Below are 26,123 nucleotides of genomic sequence, written 5' to 3'. Positions count from 1 at the left end.
GCCAAATTAAAAAGACTCTGGATACTCATAATACAAGATTAGAGGAAGTTGAACAACAACTCAGCCTCCTCAAGGAGCACAGAACAGAAAATGAAATAACAAAAGAAAGAATGGGGAAAAAATTGAAAAAAATCGAAATGGATCTCAGGGATATGACAGATAAAATAAAACATCCAAATTTAAGACTAACTGGTGTCCCAGAAGGGGAAGAGAAGGGTAAAGGTCTAGGAAGAGTATTCAAAAAAATTGTTGGGGAAAACTTCCCAAACCTTCTACACAATATAAATACACAAAACATAAATGCCCAGCGAACTCCAAATAGAATAAATTCAAACAAACCCACTCCAAGACATATTCTGATCAGACTGTCAAATACTGAAGAGAAGGAGCAAGTTCTGAAAGCAGCAAGAGAAAAGCAATTCACCACATACAAAGGAAACAACACAAGACTAAGTAATGACTACTCAGCGGCCACCATGGAGGCGAGAAGGCAGTGGCATCACATATTTAAAATTCTGAGGGAGAAAAATTTCCAACCAAGAATACTTTATCCAGCAAAACTCTCCTTCAAATTTGAGGGGGAGCTTAAATTTTTCACAAACAAATGCTGAGAGAGTTTGCTAATAAAAGACCTGCCCTACTTCAGACACTAAAGCAAGCCCTACCAACAGAGAAACAAAGAAATGAGAGAGAGATATGGAGACTTTTAACAGACATATATAGCATATTACATCCAGGTCACTGGGACACACGTTCTTCACTAGTGATCACGGATCTTTCTCCAGAATGGACTGTATGCGGGGACATAAAAACAAGCCTCAATAAAATAAAAAATATAAAAATGAATTTGTTCAAAGCACATTCTCTGACCACAATGGAATACAAATAGAAGTCAATAACCATCAGAGACTTGGAGAATTCACAAACACCTGAAGGACAAAAATGAGGGGGAGATGAAAACATTCCCGGACAATCAAAAGCTGAGGAACTTCATCACCAGTAGATCAGTCCTAAGCAGGCTGAAAGGAAGGGACACTAAACAATTGACTGAAACCACATGAAGAAATAAAGATTTCCAGTAAAGATCACATGGAACATATAAAGACCAATACTACTGTATTGTTGATTTATAACTCCACTATTTACTTCCTACAGGATCTAAAATAGATAAACTGTAATGATGAATCAGTGGTTTTGGACTCAATGTAAAATATGTAATTCTTGACAAGAACTACATAAAGGTGGGGGAATGGAGGAGTACAGGAACACAGTTTACGTGTCCTATTGAAGTTAAGTTGGTATCAAAGAAAAACAAGATTATTATAGATTTAAGAGGTTAAATTTAAGCCCCATGTTAAACACAAAGAAAGTATCAGAGAATATGACCAAAGAGATGAAAAGTAGAGTAGGGGTTCCAAGAAGTGGGGGAAGGGGCAATGGGGAGTTAAGAAATGAGAGTAGGGTTTTTGTTTGGGGTGAAGGGAAACTTCTAGAAATGGATGGTTGGAAGGTGATAGCATTGCAACATTCTAAATGTGATTAATCCCACTAAGGGAATGCTAGGGAGGGGTGGAATAGGAAGATTTAGGCTACATATATCTTTCCACAACTGAAAAAAAAAAAAATAAGACAGTCTAAATAGATGACAATTAAATACCAAGGATGATCTTGGATGGGATCTGAGGTTGGAGGAGAGGAGGCTCAAAGGGACACAGATGGGACACAAGAAAAAAAAAAAAAAAGGAATATAGAATGTAAGCTTTATATCAATGTTGAATTTCTTGAACTTCTTAGCTGTGTTTAATGAGACTGCATAAAATAATGTTCTTGTTCATGGGAAAGGTATATGTGAATTATATTGTTTGTTCAAAGATATGTGCAGCTTGCTCTCATATGTTCAGAGGACAGAGCAATAGATGATGGGTGTTAGGGAGGGAGGGAGGGGGGGAAGAAAGAGACAGTGGTGTGACAGGATCTTAAAGGTGATGGATCGGGATATTGGGGGAGGGGGGTCAGGGTATGATGGAGTCCCATGTATGGGGTTTGTACTGTTTTTACAACTGTTCATGTAAGATTGAACTTATTTCAAAATAAGATTTATTATTAAAAAAAAATATATATATATATATATAAAATGACAAACTAATACACATTTCTTACTACTGAAAAATCAACAGCTGCAATCTTTGACTAAAGGCAGGATGGAAAATACTGCTCCTTCTCGGTAATGGCAAGGGACTAGGTCTCTAGAGTAGTAAATCATACACAGGCAGAGTACGTCTTGCCACAATAGGCAGCATAAAGTTTCTTTCTGATTGCTTTTTCTTTTATCTACTTCTGCCCCTTTTGACAAATTCTCTAATTTTGTGTATGCTAACAATAGATGATTCTTGTTTAAAAATATTCCAAATAGTAAAAATAGTTCTGGTCTAAGAGAAAATTTCTAATACCTAATAACAAAGGTATTATATGGATTCCCTAATTCAGCACCCACTGATTTGCTCCCTGAGGGAACTACACAAGGATATAAAAAATAGAAGAAAAATAAAACAAAAATTAAAACAAGCTTTAATTTCTGAATTACAGCCTATTATCATACCATAAAAAAGATGACTTTTTAACCTATTTTTATTTGTTTGGTTTGATTTAGTTTTTTTTATTTTTGTTTTCTTTAATCTTTTCATATCTATCAAGGGAAGAAAAACAATGGAGCAGTTCTGTTCATGGGGAAGGAAAAATTATACACATATGGGTAGAAATTATTTCCATTCAATCAATGTGCCCCATGGGCCCAATTCTTTGCTTGTCTTAGGCTCAGTTCTTCCCTTGGCTTCAGAAACAGAACTTCAGTAAGAAAACTGAATGCAGGTGAATGACGAATTATAATTTATGAATGTTTGTTTATGTGCTTCTATATATAGTTAGAAGTGAGACGGATGGAAAAAGATCTCTTAGCATCTATTCCTTTTGAGATATTCAGATGCACATTTTAATCTTTTCACAGTCAACATTTATGGTTAGTATTTCCATCTGTTTCACAGGTAATACATTTTAAAAGTAATTTGTAATATAATATATAATCATTACACCATGGTTTAAAAATAAAAGCCGTAGATTTGACTCTGAATAGATGGGGATTTTAGGATGTTTGTGCAATGGAATAATCTCCATAACTTCTCCTTCCAAACAGTGCTCAAGTAACTTCTCTTCAGCAGCATCTTCCCTCTTGCCTGACTTTCCAGCACAGTCAATCACCATTTCCTGACACTCTCATGGCATTGGGCTTTGTACTCTACCAGCATTTTAATGTAAGGCTAGAGTTTGTGTACATATCTCTCTTTCTCTAAACTTTCAACTGAGAGCACCAACTGCATCATGTGTCTCTGTGCATCTCTAATTCTTAGTACCAGGACTTGTGCTAAATCAGTGCTTCTCTAAAGGGAGTCTGGGAACCCCTCATGGGTTTTCAGGGAATGTGCAAGGTTAAATTATTTTCATATAATACCAAGATGTTATTTGGCTTTTCCACTCTCATTCACTCATGAGTGCACAATGGAGTGTTCCAGAAGCTACATGATAGGTGATGATGTCATCACTGATGACTAATAAAATGTATGCCTGTGTGTTTTTTTCTAGTGAGGTAAGTATCAATAGACATAAGCCACATAAACAAAATCTCTTTGGAGTCCTCAGTGATTTTTAGCAGTGTAAAGGGTCTCTAAGACCAAAATGTTTGAGAACAGATGTGCTAAATAAGAGCTGATCCTTATTGAGACTTTCAATTGCCTATTATACCTTATTTAACCCTCAGACTATATTGTGAGTTAGGTCCTGCTATCTTAGCAACTGAGGTACAGAAAAGTAGGTCATAAAAAGTCACATAGCTGGACATGGCAGATAAGATCTGAAACCAGGCCTCTGACTAGTAGTACAGAATAATACTGATAATCTGTTCTGCATTGATGATGGTGAGGCATTCATTCATTGCTTATTATTGAGTGCCTTCTATGTGCATTCACTATAGTAGACCCTGACAGGACAATAGTAAGAAAAGTAAATATAGACTCTTCATTCCAATGGCAGAGAATATGCTGATTAAAAAAAAATCCTCATTCTTTCTAATGCAAAAAATCAATTTAATAACATTATAACATTCATCATATGTGATCAGTCATGTTCCACTATTTCAACTTAATCTCTTTAAGACTTACTTACCTCATTTTTAAAATAATGAAAATAAGATCTATGAATTTCAACACTTAGTAAACATAATTTGATCCAACATTTTCAATTTACAAAGTCAGGAAAAGCCAGAAATTCATTCTAAAGGTTTTCAAACATAAAGATTGAATTGAGAAGGAACATATAGATAAATGTGAGATAACTAACTGATATTCCTAATTTAAGTTTAAACTATTCATTAGGAAAAAAAGGATAGTTTGAAATGCTTTATTATATTAGAAATCACAAAGACGTCGTGAGATAAAGCTGAGTTGAAAACTACCAAAACACATTTTAGCAAAATTAATATTTTAATGCTTTTGGGGCCACTGAACTAAGACAGCTCAGTTTTGGTTTTACATATTCCATTTTTAAATGATGATAATAAATAATGGTACTAAGTTCATCACACCAAACTGATGTCTTACATAAATACAATTCTATGCAAATGATTTATATTTCAATTTGATTTCAATATATGCTTTATTACTTATGATTATGGAGTTACTTTTTAATTTAAAAATGTTATACAAGTATTTTCAAAGAATATTGTTAGCAAAGTTGACAAGCATTAGTTAATACAAACAATATTTATCAATTTATTCCACCTTTAAAAGATCTATAAAATTCTTTTTCCGAAGCCCAAATAAGTCTTTGATCAAATTTGTATTGATTTTGTTCTTTTAAAAACTCTTAAAAAATTGAGGAAAGAAAGTCATATGACATTTTCTTAAACTAGTTTTTGAGTTTTATTTTATAATGCTTATTTAAAATTTTGTGGGAACACTAGAATAGCAAGGAGATGAAGACGTCAGAGCTGGGCGAAACTCGTGCCTGAGTGGTAACATCAGGTGAAATAAAAAGCTCCAAAACACAGAAACGCATCCTGAGACCTCAGCCCAGGGGAAAAGCATCCAGCATTGGCACAGAGGTGTTCTGAACCTGCACTCCAACAATAAACTGAGACATACACCCCAAGATATGTCTATTTGTATGTTTACACACACACATACATACATACACATACATGGTATATGTATATATTATGTAGTGTATATACTGTGTATTACAAAACTTTGTTACATTGAAAACCATAAAAATGATAAAGGGGCTTCAAACAATGGGTGATCCTCTAACATTAAACTGAGTGGTGGGCACAGGACTATACATCTAGTTATTTTTTATATTTAATAAATAGATTAAATGTATTTCTTGGTATTTTGGAAATATTTCATAACAGAAGAGAAGAGAGAAATGATATAAAATAAATACAAGTTAGAACATTGTCTTTCTGAACTCCAATTTTTGAAAACATTGCTATAGGACACGCTGCTTAAATTAATCCAGGTTCTCATATACCATTTTTCACCTGCCCAACCTTATATGTGTCCTGGCGTCATTTGGGGGTTTCTTTGAAGGAGCAGCTTTGACTGAAACAATCACAGTAAAATCTTTTGCGGTCTACAAAAATAGGCTATGCCAACACACAATTTGAACAACCCCTGCTTTTGTTTCTAACTTGGCCTCTTTTTTTTTTTTTTTTTTTTTTTTTTCCAGTAAATCCAGTAAGTTTTAAAGAGAAATGAATTTAAATCACAAGGTTCTAACATAGCTAATAAAACAGCAATTTTTAAATTATTTTTCTGAATAACTTTTATAAAGCTTATATATATTGTTCTAGTTTGCTAATGCTGCCAGAATGCAAAACACCAGAAATGGACTGGCTTTTATAAAGGTGGTTTATTTGGTTTCACAGTTACAGTCTTAAGGCCATAAAGTGTCCAAGGTAACACATCAGCAATCAAGCACCTTCACTGGAGGATGGCCAATGGTGTCCAGAAATCCTCTGTTAGCTGGCAAGGCATGTGGCTGGTGTCTGCTCCAAAGTTCTGGTTTCAAAATGGCTTTCTCGCAGGATGTTCCTCTCTAGGCTGCAGTTCCTCAAAAACGTCACTCTTAGTTGCACTTGGGATATTTGTCCTCTCTCAGCTTCTCCAGAGCAAGAGTCTGCTTTCAATGGCTGTCTGTAAACTGTCTCTCATCTGCAGCTCCTGTGCTTTCTTCAAAGTGTCCCTGTTGGCTGTAGCTCCTCTTCAAAACGTCACTCACAGCTGCAGCTGCATTGTGTCCTTTTGTTTGTCAGCCCATTTATATGGCTCCACTGATGAAGGCCCACCCTGAATGTGTGGGGCCACACCTCCATGGAAATATCTCATCAGAGTTATCACCTACAGTTGGGTATGGCACATTTCCATGCAAACAACCTAACCCACACGTTCCAACTTAATCCTCACTAATATGTCTGCCCCACAAGATTGCATCAAAGAATATGGCTTTTTCTGGGGGACATAATACATTCAAACTGGCACATTCCACCCCCTGGACCCCAGAAAAACATATTCTTTCCAAATACGAAATACATTGATCCCATCATAATATAATAAAACTTAAATCATTTCAGTAACAATAATTAAGTACAAGATCTCATCAAAATCAGATATAGGCTGTCCTAAGGCACCTTTAGCTGTGGATCTGTGAACTCAGAACAAGTTATGTGCTTCCAATATACAAAGGAAGGACATTCATAGGATAAACATTCCCACTGCCATAAGGAGAAACAGTAAGGAAAACAGGGTTAACAGGACCAAAACAGTTCCTAAAACCTGCAGGACAAACTTCATTAGATTTCAAAGTCTGAGAGTCATTAACAGAATGACGTTGCATCCTTGGAGTCCGAAAGAGCGGGAGTCTAACCCTTCCTAACGGCTTTTTCAGCAGCCTTTTCTCTCCAAATGCTGGGGTGATTTCTACAAACACATCCACACATTGGGGAGACCAGTTTCTCGGCCCCCACCCTCCTCAAACATTGGGGCAGTACCTGGATTCCCTTCCATCTCTGGGACACACACTCAACCCCTTCAGAACAGTGTGGTGGCAGCCAGGCTCTCCCCAATTCCCTGGGAATGTGCTCCAACCTCTTTGGGGCTTGGGGTGGCAGAACATTTCCTGAGCATCGAGGCAGAAGTCCCACCCTCGACCTCTAGGGCAAATTCACCCTTTCCATGCGTGTGGGCTGCTCCGCTCAATCAGCCCAAGACCTCTTGACTCCAGACCTCAACTTCCATGGCTCTGTCTTTGAAGAAATTTTGCCTTCAATTTGTTCCTTGTCTGTCTCCTCCAGTCCCGAATGGCAGCGGCTACCTGTAAAGAGCTCCCAAAAATTCTGTTGGCTTTGCATGAAGCACACAGAGGTCAAAGCCATCAGACAATAGGACTTTCCACAAATCCTTTCTGCTTAACTCCTTCTCCAATCTTGGCTTGTACTGAAATGGCAGCTGGGTTCCATGTTTGGTTATATCCTCACATTGGGCTGTAGCTTCTGGAATTCCACCCCATGGAAGCCTGTAATTTTCCAAGCCAAGAGCTTCTTGTTTCTTTGAATCCAAGAGTTCATTTCTAATATCATCTCTCTCTGCTCTCATTTTACTATAAGATGCAAGAAGAAGCCAGGGTACATCCTCCACATGTAGTCTGGAGATCACCTCATCTAAGTATTCCAGGTTGTTGCTTTCAAATTCTTCCTTCAATCTGCAACCAGGACTCAATTTTGCCACATTCTCTGCCACTTTAAAACAAGGATTGCCTTTCTTCCAGTTGGCAACAACAGATTGATCATTTCTGTTCAAGTCCTGGTCAGAAGTATCTTTAGAGTCCATATTTCCACAAGCAGTCTCTTCAAAGCAGCTTAGGCCTTTTCGATCAAGCTCCTCACAATTCTTCCAGAATCTTCCCCTCATCCATTTGAAAAGCCATTCCAACATGTGTGGTATTTGCAAACTCAGCAGCAAAAGCAACCCACTTCTCTGGTACCAAAATCTGTTCTAGTTTGCTAATGCTTCTGGAATGCAAAATGCCAGAAATGGACTGGCTTTTATAAAGGTGGTTTATTTGGTTACACAGTTACAGTCTTAAGGCCATAAAGTGTCAAAGGTACACATCAGCAGTCGAGTACCTTCACTGGAGGATGGCCAATGGTGTCCAGAAATCCTCTGTTAGCTGGCAAGGCATGTGGCTGGTGTCTGCTCCAGAGTTCTGGTTTCAAAATGGCTTTCTCGCAGGATGTACCTCTCTAGGCTGCAGTTCCTGAAAAATGTCACTCTTAGTTGCACTTGGGATATTTGTCCTCTCTCAGCTTCTCCAGAGCAAGAGTCTGCTTTCAATGGCCGTCTTCAAACTGTCTCTCATCTGCAGCTCCTGTGCTTTCTTCAAAGTGTTTCTGTTGGCTGTAGCTCCTCTTCAAAACGTCACTCACAGCTGCAGCTACATTGTGTCCTTTTGTTTGTCAGCTCATTTATATGGCTCCACTGATGAAGGCCCACCCTGAATGTGTGGGGCCACACCTCCATGGAAATATCTCATCAGAGTTATCACTTACAGTTGGGTGGGGCACATTTCCATGCAAACAACCTAACCCAAACGTTCCAACTTAATCCCCGCTAATACGTCTGCCCCACAAGATTGCATCAAAGAATATGGCTTTTTCTGGGGGACATAATACATTCAAACTGGCACATATATGTATATATGTATTTATCCTTATATGTAGAAATTATTTTGATGCAAATCATCAACTCATGTAATGGAAAAATATACCAGAGTAGGAATCCAAACCAAAGGTGGTAATTACCTTCAAACATTTTACCTGTAGCTTCCTCTAGTGTAGCAACATCAAGTCTGGGACTATAATTTCCATAACCAGCAGCTGTAAAAGCCCGAATCTGAAAAACATATACTGTTCCTGGTTTCAGATTATTAATGGAGGCTGAAGTGGACTTGGTTTTTTAGCGTTGAGTAGGTCCGTTCCCTTTGATCCTAGAAACAGTATTTACAGGGGATATTTAATTAGTTTGGGGATATTTAATTAGATTGCAACCAAGGAATTTGACAGTCAATTCTTGAAATTTATTTTAATTTGCTGCATTGTTTTTCATAAGGCTATATTGTACCCTGTGGAATATTCCAATGTTGAGTTGTTTCTAAGATAATATAAAATGTACATTTGAAACACATACCTTTCTATGCTGTTCTATAAATTTCCAAGAGAAATAATTTTGTTAAACATTTGTGATATTTTGAGCATTTGCTTTGTTGGTAGAGGGCATAGTGGCAAGAACTATTTAATCATACATATAATCAAATGCTCCATTGATCAAAACATGGGTATGCATGTAAAATCTATGGTTTAGTAGGAGTCTTCACTTCACAGTATAGGTCTTTTAAATTCTTTTACTGAATGTTATTTGGCAAGCAAAAAGCAACATGTCAAAATTAAGAAAATTATTAAATCAAGAATTTAGTTAACACCAGCACCACATTATTATTTCAACTGTTTTAATTAAATAATTCATTTCTCACAGAATAAAAACATTTCTACAAAATAATATTTAATGGAATATTCTAAAAATTAAAACTAGCAATATAAAAGTGAAAGTATCCTATGATTTATACTTTAATGGTTGTGTGTTAAACATCACTTAGTTCAATTTCCTCATTTTCCAGCTGTGTAAACAAACTTACAGAGTTTATTAAAAGAAAGAAGTTATATTTTCATCATTGAACACATTTTTCATTTATATTATATATTATAAGCTTAAGAATGAAAAAACAAATGAAACCTCAATCATAAAAACTCCATCAAAACTATATTGAAATGAATTAGATTTAAAGTTTCATTGATGTGACACTCATAGAATATTTATGAAAAAAGTTAGGAAAAATTACATATCAAAACTCAAAATTTTAGACAGTGTCTTATTGATTCTATAATAGATACTTGTGCTCAACTGTAAGCATCACACAATAAAATCATTCACTGAAAACTGAAAATGTCAGCCTGGTTTCTTGATTGGCATTGACACTAATATTTCCAAAAGTGTAAATGAAAGTATACTTAAACCGGATTTAGTTAGACTGATCTGTGATTGTGTTAATTATAATAATTTATAAAAATGACAGTGATAAATAAACATATATTTATCTCAAATAAAAGAAGGCATCTCTGATACTAGATTACATATTAATAATGGTTACATGCTTGTATATATTACAACACAATACTATACCATTGTTTAATAATTGCCTAATTTGTAAATTTGCTGCATAAAAAACATTCTGTTTCTGTCATGCAAAATAGAAAAATAACAATTTGAACTGATTTATTCAGAGCGAGGATTGGCGAAATATTTTATTGCATTATGAGGAGGTTTACACTCACTTATCATCTGGGTTATATTTTTTGAAAATGTGTTTTATTTGAAAGGGAACTAAATTGCTTTTGAAATCTGATACAACTTCAAGAAGGATTATAATAGTTAAAGGTATTCAAAATGTAACTTTGGCCATGAAGGCATAAATCTGTAATGGAAATAGTATGCAAAAATGTTTTAAGCTTAATCTGGACATTAAAACTAACTTTATTTTAACCTTTTCTTAAAGGAAAAAAGAAAACCCAAAAGTGTATCTTTAGCAATGCACTGTATGCCATTCAATTATTCAATCAAATCAGTTCAACACCAGTTTTTCCAAACCTTAGGCTCCTCGTTTGTAATTTCACTTAAAAGTTGAAAATGATATGCATATTATAGCACTCAGGTCCCTCTGTTAAGTCAACAATAATAACAGTTATGTTACTATTACTAAAAGTAATAGTCATAGTTTCCATGTTTGAAACCTCGAACAGAGTCTTTCTTTGAGATGGATCATAAGTAATAATTTGTGAACAGAATTTAATTTTTTATTTTCCTAAGTGTCCAAATGGGACAGAAATAAATATATTTACACACTCAGATATTTCACCATTTACTAAATTCGGCCATTATATAAGGAGATAAAAGGAGCAAGTGCTTGGGTTTTAGCCACCTTATCTTTTATGGAGGGAAGGGTATAAAGAAGGTGGACATGATTAGTGTATCATATATGAAATAAATTTCAGGCGAATTAAAATGAGTGGAATATCATCATCTGATTCTGAAATCTGGAAAATATCACATATTTGTTTTAAAAAATAATCTTATTTTTTTTTAAATTATTATGTTATTTGAGGCCATCCTTATTATCACTGAAAACATTTAACTACATAAATCAGTAGGACCTAAGCAGACATACTAAAAGAAACATTTTTCAAATATATGTTGGGTTTTGTGGTTTCTGTGGTATGAAAACATCCTATATCTAATTATTATGATATAAAAATGGAGTAAATAAAAATATTGCAAGTGTAATATTTTCATTTGTGCAACACAGAAACTTAATACGCAGATATCACAATTATATCAATGAACCAGAGATTCAGGAAGATGGTTATTAAAAGTGGCTAAAATTAACTATGAATTTAGAAGTAGCTCCAAAGAGTTGGCATAATGACCAACTTTAGGCTACGGTACAGTAGGATGTCATGAGACACACAGCATATAGTTGCACATTTCAGCTGCTTTTAGCACTTACTTTCTCGTAATACTTGATTTCATATTCAGTGATGACTCCATTGGGGTGCTCTGGTTCTGCCAGGAAAGCTCGACACTCCGCTGCAGCACTCTCTCCTTCATTACTCCACTCACTTGCGAGGGAGCTGTTTGGACAAGATGTGTCAATAAACAATGAGGAAATTCACTGGATGCCTCAAATCAAATGTCACAACTGATCAGTCCCATGCTGTGCCAGTTTCATTAAGGTAAAAGAAAGCACCTTTTTCATAGCTCACAATTCAGAAGCTAATGAATATTCAAACAGGACCTTATTACTGTTCATAAACCTTAATAGAAATTTAAATTAAAGTGCAAACAGCAGAAGACAGCATTGTTCAAGTTAGTGAAAAATGGAAATGATGGGGCTGAGAATGACAATTAAGCAAGTGAATGCTAATTAAGGCTAGAAAATACGATTTCAGATTAATCTCCAGCAATAAACTACGTCCAAATATTTATTTCACATACAGTGGTCATACATTTTTACAAGAAAAAAGTAGTGTGATACAGTGTAAGAAAAAGTGTATGAAATGGATCACTTTTTTGTTTTTCTATTTCAGTTGTGTCAATCTTGGAAAACTTTTTTACAGGTCATTAGGTCAAGTTGCAAGAAAATGTTAAAGCTGCTGCTACTTAAATATATGTGTTCACACACATATAATACATGTACAGGCTCTTGTACATTTAATTTATTTAATTTTACTTACGTAATTTTACCTATGTAACCTAGACTTCAAGCCTTGTTAGAAGCAATTCAAAGCTACAATCTTGCTTACTCTTTCTATGCAGATAATAATATGCTTAGAGTTCTTTCATTCTAATTGGTGGCATATATGCTTTTTTGGTAGCTAAGACTGTGGAATGTAGCAAACTAATTTGTTCTGTCTAATTTGTTCGGTGATGATTAACTAGTTGTCTTCTCTGTCTAAATGAGTAGCTGCACGGGCTTGGCTGAATTTCAGAGAGGTCATTATGTTTCATGTATTATGCTCTATCTCATTCTGTAAAATATTTTCAGGCTGTTAATTTAATTTCCAGATGTCCGAAATTGTTAATTATCCTGCTGACAGAAAAGCAATTTTACAGGGCCAAAGCTGTTTAAGCAAGCTTCCTTTGGCTTTATACCATTCAGTCTTCTTGGGTATTAATTAGGCCTATATCCTGCAGTGAGCCAACCCGCATCAGTATTCTTTATAAAAAGCCTCACCACTCAGGCTCTCAACTTGTGATTGTGAGTTATTTTTTTAACTGATTAAAAATTTCATACAAGAGATTATTTAAATTTTAACAATATTATTAACTTAAGGGCAGGTTGGGAAATGTTCTGAATACTATATCTTGAATCTAACTGGGGCTTAAAATTTTAAATGGAAAAACAGGATATAATATGAAAGGAAAGATTTGCTGTGATCTAGTAGAAAGATGGGGAATCATCAAAATTTTCTGAGTTTAATTATTATATGGTAATTCTGAGCATATTGTATACTTACTACAGTTCAGTTCAATCATTTGACAATACGTCAGGTAAATACCAGTTTTAAAATTTGCAATACCTTATTTAATATTTAACAGCTTAAATTTGACATAAGTTACCTATATATGTTTTTTTTTTTTTTTACTTTTACTTTTCCTAACAGTCAGAAAGGGTGAGCTTAGGTATTCACAAGCAACCAAAATATATTAACAATACAATATTATAGTATCTCACAGCAGTGGTCTAATAAGACAATGAAAACACGGTTTTTCAGGGGTATAGATTGCTTTGGGGGTCCAGCTGTAATTGTACCAGCTCTACACATGTGGTGCCTAGTGGAAACAGAACAAGAACAATGCAATGCTTAAATTTCTGTACTATGATATGAAAGAGTATCTGACTGCTGGTCTTCTCATCTGAAAGCTATAAAATCCTTCTCATGACAGTATATAAATAGGATCCCACTAGTAGAACTCTGATAACTGCTTTCCATTTTCAAACACTTTGACTTAGAGTCATGTCATCATCAATAAGAGTTAGGTTACAGCCAAGGAAACTGTAGTTCAGAGATATTGAATGGGTTATCATGAAGAAGTCAAAACACAAAATTTAGTTTTTCTAACTTTTAGTTCATAGCAATTTCAAAAGCTGTTTTATCCGATCATTTCCATGTTTTAAAAAAACTGATATGATGAATCAAATACCTTTCCCAAAGTAAACTAATCTCTTAATCTCAGTTAATTGAATTGGGCTTCTTTGACTACTTCAGAAAGTCACCATATTGATGATCCTATGGATTTTGATATTGGGCACAAAATTTTGAGATATTTACTGTCCAATATAAACATGATAGAAAAACTTCCATTGCAATGTGAAAGTTTCCCCAACACATAATGCCCTAAATGATGCAATTTGTTAATGAAAGAGGAAACATCATTGGGTGGTGTTTAGAACACTGGCTATGGAGGCATATTAGTTATCACTTACTAGTTGAATAATCTTGGGGAAAATATATACATTCTCTGAGCCTCAACCTCCTCATTAGTAAAACAGGGATAAAACCATTAACTTAATAAAATTGTTGCCATGAAGGTTAAAATGATAATATATGTTTAAACATTTATTTAACATAATATTTGGTACATAGTAAGCACTTATTAAAGAGATGCCTTTTCCCCTGATTTTGTGGTTCATACTCCTTTAAAATATGGAAGGTGACCTGATGTATAAAGTTTCAGTTTTACCTAACAATTCTTAAATATCATTTTAAAAGTTTAGGCTTACTCAATGGTCATCCTGGCCACTGATTCAAGGGAGTTGTAGCCAGCTGCTGTGAAGTTATCTTTATATCTTTCCATCTTAATAGCTGCAGCCATTCTCCAACTGAACAAAAGGTAGTGAAGTCAGGAGTGTTTTGATCCAAAAGAGGGCTTATTGGCCTAAGTAAGAACAGAAAAGCAAATGCTATCATGAACCACCAAAGAAAGAATGTCTTGGCCCACACAAAAGTAAGGATTTAAAGAATAAAATTAGATATTTTGATTTATACAATAATAAACAGATATGCTAATGAAACCCTAAAACATAAAGGTTGCTCAGTAATACACACTCCTAAATTTGCATTTTAGATTTGATGACCAAACTCAATGTGTTTTTTAAACCACTATTTGTAATCAGTAAATATTTGTGCATTTGGTTCTCTGAAAGGAACTGGGAGTAAAGGAAGCACATCTGGCAGTGCACTGACTTGGTCAAGTCATGAGAGTGAGATTGAGACATAATGCGTCTGCTGTATAGATGGCAACCTTGGGAACAACATGGGTTGACAAATGCCCAACTTACTAATAAAACAGACCAGAGCCTCAGGTTCACCTGGCAGCTGAACCTGAATAATTATTAGTGTGCAGCACCATGGAGCAAGCAAAATTCAAAGAATAAATAGAGTTTCTCTAACTCTTTTTAATGGGTTTACCTCTTTAATCATGTATTGAATTACTTTTAAGAACTTTTATCTGGGTAGAATCATTTTACCAAATACTTCAAAGAAAAAAATAAAATAGAAGAATCATTTTACTAAATACTTCAAAGCAAAACAATAAAATAGAAAATATTCATATAATATAAAACTAAGGTAGCAACAATGAAAGTCCATAAAATAATATTGGTTTGAAAATGTGAAATGCCACCTTATCACAAAAATCCAATTTAGGAAGCTTTCTAGGAAATAACAGCTAGTGATATCTATTATAATTTTTAAAGAAAAAAAGGGATGATTAATTAGTATTAAACATAATTTAAGAATTAAACACTAAATTATGGTAAGCGATTTGGAAAGAATAAAAAATCTGTAAACCAGTAAATTGAAAATGGATTTATAATTTAACAAAATATCAGTTTGCCATTGGGGTGTGGCTGAGGAGATAAATGGTTTATGTGACTATTCAAATGTCTCCCAGATTCCATTCCTTTAGGTATTTCTTACCTACTACATGTTCCAAGGGGTGTTTTCAGACTATTTGGGTTTCGAATCATTTTGTCTAGAATTCCGACTATCTGTTCAAACTTTGGCCTTTCAGCGCGTTCTTTCTGCCAACAATCCAGCATCAGCTGGTGAAGACCAGCCGGGCAGTCCATGGGTGCTGGCAAACGATAACCTTCTTCTATTGCTTTTATAACCTAATAGCCAAAAGAACATCAAAAATATCACAAACTGATGGGCAATTATAATAAAATGAATCACCCACTAGGCAATGCAAATCATCCAGATAAAAACTAGGCACACTGTTTTGCAAAAGACTTACTTTTTTCCAAAATACCTATGAATATTAAACACGTTATTAAGAGGTTCACGAAGTGCAGTTATGATGACACTTTCTAGTTAATTCAGCAATAGGGAGCAGCAATTAAGTTACCCAGGGTACAATAGATGGAAAAAAATTTTAATATCATCCCAGAGGTTTTCCAGATGAAACATGTATTGGAAATATTTTACTTGCACATAGTTGTGAGTGCACACATTTGCTCATAAATTTTAAAATTCTTAAAGTTGTAAAAGGAAGTTCTGAGTTGTCCAAAGTGAGCCAAAAGAAATTCACTTTTTACTGAGTTACTTTAATGCCACTTTTAAACAGGAAATCAAAATATGTGAGTGTACTATGATAGAAAGTATCACCAAGTATGCTATTCTTTTAAATAATACGAGGTTTAGCATCCAGTGTTCCAAGCTGCAGTTGCTCTCAGGAGCCAGCTGTACCGGTTCCGGAGAGGCGACTGCAGCCTTTCCCAACTCCGCTTCAGCACGTCACTCTGGCAGGTTGAAACATCCATGAGTGTGGGAGGGTTACACCAGGAAACTGGCAAAAGCTACAGATCAGGGCTTTCCCATTCAGAGAGCTGCTTGTTAAACACCACTGCCTATTTATATCGAATGACAACCTAAGACACCATAACAAGCTCTGGATGTTAAATGAAAAGTAGGCCCTCATAAATATTGTTGCATGGCAATCAGAAAGTCTAAAAACTACTTATCATTCGGACCTGCTTTTTTTTTTTTTTTTTGGATTTATGTGGGAAGCAAAAATTGATCCAAAAAATCAGAAATTGTCATAAATCTGAGGAGCATGGGGAAAACAGCAGGGACACAAATAACATAAATAGGAAGGGCTTGTAAAACATTAACATATTCTACAAGGAGGATTAAAAATCCTTTGACATGGACTGACATAATAGTTGTAGAAGTGTAAAAAAAATGACTAAAAAAGCAAAAAGAGGCAATCTTCAGTTTCTGAAGAAAATAAGGCCCAAAGTAGGCAGACAAAAGCTGGCTTTTAGAGATGTTAATAAACCTCATATTTTTAGGGAAACATCTTTAAGATGCATGCTGTCATTCAAGAATAGCAAATTAAAATATAAAAGGTTGTAGGATGGATTGAATAAAATAGCTGGCATCAACAATTTTTTGAGAAAATTTTTTGTGTAAGATAAAAAAACTTAGAATAGTCTACATTTTTAATTTAAGAAAATCTGTATATTCGAATTGATAAAGTTTAAAAGATTAATAGATAATCACAGTAATTTCTGGAAAGAACTCTAAATATAAAATCCTCAACCCAAATTCTCTCCTGATCTCTGGATTGTATATCTATCAGTTTACTGGACATCTTCACCTGGATTTTCCCATAGCTGGCTCATATTCTATATATGTAAAATTAAATTTATCACCTTTCCCCAAAGTTTTTACTTTTACTATTTCAATTAATGCCACTGCCAGCCAACCAGCCACTCCAGCCAGAAAGTTGAGAACATCCCCAACTCTTTTCTTTCTTCTGTGCTGCAGCCTTCATGAAAACAATTAGGATTCTTTAGTTTTGAACAAACAATACTGAGTTTTTGTGCTAATGAATAAAGTATAGTACTGTTAAATAACTTTTAAGGGAATGAAAGAGTTAATGAACCTTCTAGGTGTTTAATTGTACTGGAGGAATTTGATGATTCATATTATTATAGCATTGAGAACAACATTTATCTCAATACAAAATGAAAGTTCAAGCTTTCAATATATATAGTAATTTACAAATTTTTAAAGGAGCAGCAGCAAAGTACAACATTTAAAATAAGAGAAGTTGTGGAACGGGAATGAACTCTGGACCCTGAAGTTCCTATTAATAATCATGGCCTTACCCACAGTGGCATATTAAAGATACTTGCTAGGATCTCTATAGGGTGCAGTTTGACATACTCGAACGTATTCCTTCCAAGGATAAACTGGCCATAGTGGAAGATTCATGCACAAATTGAACCTCAAAGTTCTGAGGTTTTCATGCACTTACTTTGCCAGAAAAACACTTATCTGTTAAAGACACAATTAGCAAGCATAGTAAATATTGACTGAATACTTGTTATATGACTGGCACTATTTTTAACATGAATTATCTTATTAAATATTTTCAAAAACCTTATTAGTAAAGAATAGATAGAAAGAATTGGAGGCACAGAGAAGTTAAGCAAAGGGTCAGCATCACATCGCTGTTAGAGGAGATGATAGAATTTGACCTAGGCTGTATGGCCAGAGTCCATACGTTGTAACGCAAGCACTGCATTATATTTCCATTAGGGAAAATAAAAAATACTTTCTGTAAATAACTACATATTCCTGGACACAAGGTACTCAGGTAAATGGCCAAACTTCTTGGAGCATTATGTAGTTATTCAGAGAATTCAGTAAAACGGCATTTTGCTAAATTACTGGAAACCCCTTGGGTTTGCCAGTCAGATCTGATGTTAGTATTCTAAAAAAGTCAGCAAAGAAAAAAGAAAAACATTTGTAAGCAATTCTAATTCTAGATAGTTCCCAGAGGAGTAGGAAGTGACTAGGGTAACTGACATTATTTTTTTATAATGCCCCTGGGACGTAAAGTCACTTCTTTGGTATAGGCTGTGAAGAAATACTTGGAAGTAAAACAAATATTGCTCACTGAGAAATGTTTACAATATTATTACAGCAAGGGCACTGTGATTAAAGAAAAAAAAAAAAAGAGCACAGAAAGACCCCATTACAATGGGCCTGTAATAGCTCAAAATGGGACACAACATGATGGTTTTTGTATTCTGCTTAATGCCCATTTTCATTTCATTAACCTCACAATAGCATGACCCACATTTTACACAATTTAATATTTGTACTCCATTTATGGGATTATGGCAAGGTTTTACAAAAAAAAAAAACCCACAATTTTTTTCTATCTTGATATTAAAAAAAATACAAAGTCAATATATCATTGGTGACTTTTAAAAGGAAAATCTTAGGACTCACAATTTAGCTCAGCATAAACTTAGTTACAAGCATATAATATTTTCAAAATGTTTCCAATGGCTTGTACTGAACCATTTTAAGAATTATCTATTCCCATATCTTACGGAAACATAATTTAAAAATCATTCTTATGCCTTCTTACCAGTAAATTTTACCATTTGTTGGCCTAGCTTAAAGTAAGAGAAAATAACTTTGGTGAGTACCATAAAGAATATATATATATATATATACACACCACATACATACATACAATAATTTCAAAATTTCAGAACTTGAGAGTAAATTTTTTTGGACTAATTAAGATACAAATTTTTAAAAAACAGCTGTTGTTAAAAGCCAAATGTGAGTATTTTCAATTATTGCAATATTTTGTTAGGTTTGCCTGCATTTAAATGCATGAATATTTTTTTTTTCCTTTGAAAGATCATCAATGGGAAGAACAAAACATCTGCAGATTTTTCAGAAGAATGAAAGTTGGGAATTTATTTAGAATGTTCAGCCTTTTGATTCTAATGATATTCTAACTGGTCTTTCAGTGCAGTTAAAACTTGAAAGTATAGAGACATGCAAATACAAATGAATGTTCCTTCAAGTATAAAATCAAATGATAAATTTAAGTATGGCCTCATGACACACACATATATATATATATATAATCTTTTTCTAAATTTTCTTGATAACTGCCCTGTATGGAGCTCAACTAAAGCATTGTAGTTTAATGACACATTGTTTCTAGCGCTGGGCACTTGTCTGACTCTATCCTTTTTCCTTACAGTGATCATAGAAACCTAGAAATATTCAGCATTTTGTCTGGAATTTTGTGGACTTGTTCAGAAACATAACTATCAATTTACAAGCTGATTTTCAACTGAATTTTATAAATGTGTGGGTTTTCTAAAACCACGGACAAATTGCTAGCAATTGAATTTAAACAATGAAAAGTAAATTGGTTCACTTAATAAATGTTTCTAGATTCATTATTTCAAAATTAGCACTCTGAAAATCTGATGAAGTCTACCTTCTCAGAAAAATATGATATATATGTGCATAGGAGTTTCCCATACATATCAGAGAGCTTATAGATCTCTTAATTCTCTCAATGAATCCCTACCCACACACTCCAAGTCAAAAAAACTTTTATGTAGAGAATTTTATTCCAGAATGGAATTCATTATTTTGAGTTATGCAGATTTTTCCCCATTGTCATGTTGAAGATTAAATGTATTTCTCAAATAGGACTTGAACAAAATAATTTTAAAGTGATGAATATTATACTATAAGAGGAATATCAATAACAATTTCACTATACAAACTGAGCTGTGTAGGTAATCTCTTACTGCTATACAAACTTGTGTCCAAATTTAGTAATTAATTCATATCTTCAAAATTTTAAAAAAGTGAAAATGAAAGATGGGAGTAAATATTCTAGGTCAGAGCTAAAGTTCACTACAGACAAAATAATTTCTTTTGATCAACAATATTGATCCTTGATATATCTATATATATTATGTTTATCTTTATGAAAGACAAACATTATTTTGGGAATTTTAAAAATTAAAATTGGAGCATTTTTTTCTTCTTAACTATTTCTTTTATTCATTTTTAGAAGTTAAGTAAACTTTGAATTTAAGTCATCTTATATTCCTGTCAGTCCTTTAATGTTTGAATCTAGTATAGAAGGAAGGTGTCAAAAGAACTGAAACTCTACTGAGTATCTAGGGAATGTAAATATTTCTCTTTCTCCTGCCCCAAGGACTTGTTTGCCCATATTTTGACAGGCCATGATATCTTTGACACTGAGACCTGTCAAATATTAACAACTTTGCCTCTGCCAAACTCACTCATCATTTAGACTTTTTATCTTTGAAATACAAAAATAAAAACAACAACAACAAAAAAGTTTCATGTCATAACTCTATTCAAAATAACAAAAGATCTAACTGATTTAAAATCTCCCCCTTTTCAAGCTATAAACTTTTCTGTTAATGCAGAAATTTGTAGGAAATGTACCCAAAAAGTACATTTATAGGAATATATATGTAAAATAGAATTACCAACAACATATGTACATTTTGACTTTAGATGTCTAAAAATAACTATAAGTATTAGGAGACATAGGATCTTAACATGACACATTATAAAATTTAAAAACAAAGTTATTGGTTTAATACAATAATTTTCATGTTCTCTTCTTGAAGATTAATTCAGTATTTTAACTTTAGTCAATTTAAATTGCTGACCATGCTTATAGTACATCAAGAGTTCACTTGAAAACAGTTTTGCTAGTCACATCTTGCTACTTAAATGGCATTACAGACCTTCCTCAAGCACTACTTATTTTTTTTTACTCTACTCTTTAAGACCTTGCATTACATCATTTCCAAATTCCTTCGAAAAAGCCCTTCATCAGTTTGCCCCCATCGTATGTTCATTGCTAATTACTTTCAGTATATACATTCTCTGTTATAAAAACGTGAATCTGTTTGATTGGTTTCTATATACCTCTCTTGGCCTGGCTTCTGGACTTTTCAATATAAACCCTCAGAAAATTCTCTCATCTGCTATGATCCAAGGGCCTTTTCAGATTTCCAATTCAAATTCAGGGTACTTTCTTAGATTTTATATTTGCTCTAGTTTATCTAAATTTCACTCACATTGTCTATAGATTGAACTACATGAACCTGCCAGTATTCGAAAGTTTTGATCTACCAAAATGGAAATTCCATAAAATTCAATCTAACAGGTGCAAATATTCTCTTGCACTTATGCTATGTTGCTTTATAAATGGTCTCTTGGTGTGAGATATTTATCTTCATGGACTGCCATCAGGTTCTTCTCTCAAAGAATAACAGCACAGAATATGGAGGAAACAAGACGGTGGAATATGGAGCTCTAGGATTTAGTTCACCCTTCAGGGCAACTAGTAAACATCCAGGATTTGGGGTGTCTAGAGACTAGAAGAACACCATAGAACATCCAGGGACGAGTGGAAGGAAGAGCCTGATAAACTGCTGTGCAGATCTGTAAATAGATCTCTCCATGCTGTGAAGGCAGGCAGGCCAGCTTGGGAGCCACTCCCTGGCTGAAAGTAGAAGTCGTCTTTGCCAAGAATGGCGGGGTGGGGTGGAGGGGGTGGAGATAGGGGAATGGCAGGGTACCAATTGTGGCTTTAGACTAGTGAATTCAGATTGCTGGGTTCTAGCTCTGAGGGCAGCTAAAGTTTCAAACCACTCAGGACAGAAAGCAGCCAGTAGCATCTGTTTCAACCACATCCTTGGCAGAGGTGGTCAGTTGAGAATAAAGTCACAGTACAACCTAGGACTGTGGGGAACAGACGTGTGAAGAGCACCATCTGCTGGGAAGGCCAGGAAAGCAAAGACTCAGAGAGCCGTGAAAGAGAAACTGGTGTCTTTGTGGGTCCCTGGGCCTATTTTGACTGGAATAACTGACTTGGGAAATTCCTATCCAGGAGAGTCCTCTCCTAGAATTAGCCCTCCAGGTAAAAGCAGCTAGATATAATGAAAGGAGTGTTAAAATATAGAGAGGCAAATAAAAAAACAAAATGAACAGATAAACATTCCTGGAGGAGGAACAGGGGAAGGGAAGCTTTCTCCTGGGGGTGAAACAATCTCATAACTAGTGCATTCTCAAAAATTGTGCCATATATTCAGGGCAAGAATCAGATAAATAAGAGCTGAAAAAACCTGATCAGTAAAATATGAGCTATTCTAAAGATCTAAAATAAGCTGAACAAATATCAAAGAAAAGCTTTAGCACAAAGGAAATCAACAAGAAAACCCTACGCAAGAGAAACTGACTTACAGAGCAATCTCATCAAGAAAGTCAGATGACTACACCATCAAAAAATTACAAGCCATACTAAGAAACAGGAAGATATGGCTCAGACAAAGGAACAAATTAAAACCTCAGATGAGAAACAAGATTTGAAACAACTAATAAATGATGTTGAAACAAATCTCATAAATCGATTCAAGGAGATGAAGGAAAAATATGGCAAAAGATACAAAGGATATTAAGAAGACACTGGGTGAGCATAAAGAAGAATTTGAAAGCAAGTCAAAAGGAAAAAAAAAAAAAAAAAAACCAGAACTTGTGTGAATGAAAGGAACAATAGAAGAGGTTAAAAACACACTAAGGCATACAACAGTGGATATGAACAGGCAGAAGAAAGAATCAATGAACCAGAAGATAGGACATCTGAAATATTACAGATAAAAGAACAGATAGAGAAAGATTGGAAAAAAAAATTAGTAGGGTCTCAGGGAATTGAATGGCAGCATGAGGTTCATAAACAAATACATCATGGGTGTCCCCGGAGAAAAGAAGGGAAAAGGGGCAGAATATTTGAAGAAATAATGGCTGAAAATTTCACAAGTCTTATGAATGACATAAAGATACGTGTCCAAGGAGTGCAACATACTCCAAACAGAATGAATCCTAATAGACTTATGCTAAGACACATACTTCAGATTGTCAAATGCCAAAGATAAAGAGAATTCTGAAGCAGCAAGAGAAAAGTGGTTCATCACATATAAGAGATGATCAATAAGGCAAATTCTGATTTCTCATCAGAAACTATGGAGGCGAGAAGGCAATGGTATGATATATTTAAGGCACTAAAAGAGAAAAACTGCTAGCCAAGAATTCTTTATCTGACAAAACCATCCTTCAAAAAAGGAGGGGGAGTTTAAAATATACGTAGATAAACCAAAATTGAAAGAGTTTGTCAACAAGAGACCTACCCTACAAGAAACCTTAAAGGAAGTTCTACAGGCTGAAAGGAAAAGACAGGAGAGAGAAGCTTGGAGGACAGTGTAGAAATAAAGATTAACAGTAAGGGTAATTAAAGGATAAGAAAAGAGACAAAAATAAGATATGACATATAAAAGCCAAGGACAAAATGGCTGAAGTAAGTACTGCCTTTACAGTAATGACATTGAATGTTAGTGGATTAAACTCCCCAATCTGCAAATTGGCAGAATGGATAAATATACATGATCCATCTATATGTCATCTATAAGAGACTGACCTTAGACCCAAGGAAACAGGTTGAAAGTGAAAGGTTGGAAAAAGATATTCCACGCAAACAGTAACCAAAAAAGAGCTAGAGTAGCTATACTAATATTGGACAAAATAGACTCGAAATGCAAAATTGTTAAAGGAGACAAAGAAGGACATTTTGTACAAATAAAAGGGGCCATCCACCAAGAAGAAATAACACTCATAAATAGTTATGCACCTAACCAAGGTACACCCAAATACATGAGGCAAACACTGGCAAAACTGAAGGGAGAAATAGACATCTCTGCAATAACAGCTGAAAACTTCAATATATCACTATCATTAATAGATAGAAAATCTAGACAGAGGATCAATAAGGAAATAGAGAGCTTGAATAATATGATAAATAAACTAGACCTAACAGACATATACAGATCACTGCACCCCAAAACAGCATGATATACATTTTTCTGCTTAAAGGTCATTCCCCAGGGTAGACCACATTTTTGGGTCACAAAACAGGTCTCAATAAGTTAAAAATATTCAAATTACACAAAATACTTTCTCTGATCATAATGTAATTAAGCTGGAAATTAATAAAAGGCAGAGAACTGGAAAATTCACAAATATATGGAGGTTAAATAACACACTCTTAAACAGTCAGTGGGCTAAAGAAGAAACAAGAGAAATTAGTAAATACCTTGAGACATATGAAAACAAGAACACAACCATCAAAACATCTGGGATGCAGTGAAGGCAGTGCTGAGAGGGAAACTTAAAGCCCTCAACAAGTACATTGACAAAGAATAAAGAACTCACATTAAAGACCTTACTGCACACATGAAGGAATTAGAAAAATAATAGCAAACTAATCCCAAAGAATGGCATAAGGAAAGAAATAACAAAGATTAGAGCATAAATAAATAAAATTGAGAATAAAAAAGTAGAAATGTTCAACAAAATCAAAACCAATAAAATTGACAAAACCTTAGCTAGACTGACAAAGAAAAAAAGAGACAAGATGCAAATAATACCAGAAATGAGAGAGAAGACATTCCTACTGACACCTTAGAAATAAAACAGAACATAAGAGGATACTATGAACAACTGTATGTCAACAAATTAGACAATTGAGATGAAATGGACAATTTCCTAGAAACACACAAACAATCTACACTGATTTGAGAAGAGACAGAAGACCCCAAGAAACTAATCACAATTAAAGAGATTGAAACAGTCATCAAAAACCTCCCAACAATGAAAGACAGGACAAGATTGCTTCACAGGTGAATTCTACCAATCATTCCAAGAAGAATTAATACCAATCCTGCTGAACTTTCCAAAAACTCAAATACTAAAGCCAGATAAAGATAGTACAAGAAAAGAAAATTACACACCAATTTCTCTAATGAATATAGATGCAAAAATCCTCAATAAAATAGCAAATTGAGTCCAATAGCACATTATACACCATGATCAAGTGATTTTCAAACCAAGAATGCAAGAGTGGTTCAACACAAGAAAATAAATTAATGTATTATACCTCATTAACAAATTGAAGGGAAAACTACATATCTCAATTAATAAAGAAAAAGCATTTGACAAAATCCAGCACATTTTCCTAATAAAAACACTTCTAAAGACAAGAACAGATACAATCAAGGACATATATGAAAACCCACAGCTAACACAGTAGTCAGTGGTGAAAGACTGAAAGCTTTCCCTCTAAGATTTGGAATGAGACAAGGATGCCCACTGTCAGCACCATTATTCAGAATTGTGCCAGAAGACAGAACAATTAGGCAAGAAAAGAAATAAAAGCCATCCAAATCAGAAAGGAAGAAGCAAAAGTTTTCTTATTTGCAGATGACATGATCTTATATTTAGAAAGTCTTGAAAAATCTACAACAAAGCTATTGGAGCTAATAAATGAGTTCAGCAAAGTTGTGGGATACAAGGTCAACATGCAAAAATCAGTGTTTCTATACACTAGTAATGAGCAATCTGAGGAGCAAATCAAGAAAAAAAATTCATTTACAATAGCAACTAAAAGAATCAAATATCTAGGAAT

General features: G+C 34.4%; 1 protein-coding gene across 1 annotated transcript in view; it reads right to left on the bottom strand.

Annotated features, from left to right (window-relative positions):
• The window catches only part of LOC119540577 (ephrin type-A receptor 7-like), a 238,844-nt gene that overhangs the window by 31,686 nt on the left and 181,035 nt on the right, over positions 1-26,123 (bottom strand). Inside the window, 5 exon segments of the mRNA XM_037844647.1 lie at positions 8,909-9,053; positions 11,725-11,848; positions 14,503-14,584; positions 14,587-14,657; positions 15,701-15,894. Of these exon segments, the coding sequence (XP_037700575.1) occupies positions 8,909-9,053; positions 11,725-11,848; positions 14,503-14,584; positions 14,587-14,657; positions 15,701-15,894 (616 nt within the window).

This window comes from Choloepus didactylus, chromosome 7, assembly GCF_015220235.1.
Source record: "Choloepus didactylus isolate mChoDid1 chromosome 7, mChoDid1.pri, whole genome shotgun sequence".
Classification (NCBI taxonomy): Eukaryota; Metazoa; Chordata; class Mammalia; order Pilosa; family Megalonychidae; genus Choloepus; species Choloepus didactylus.
Note: the sequence above shows the minus strand (reverse complement) of the source record. Positions and strands in the feature narration are given on the sequence as shown.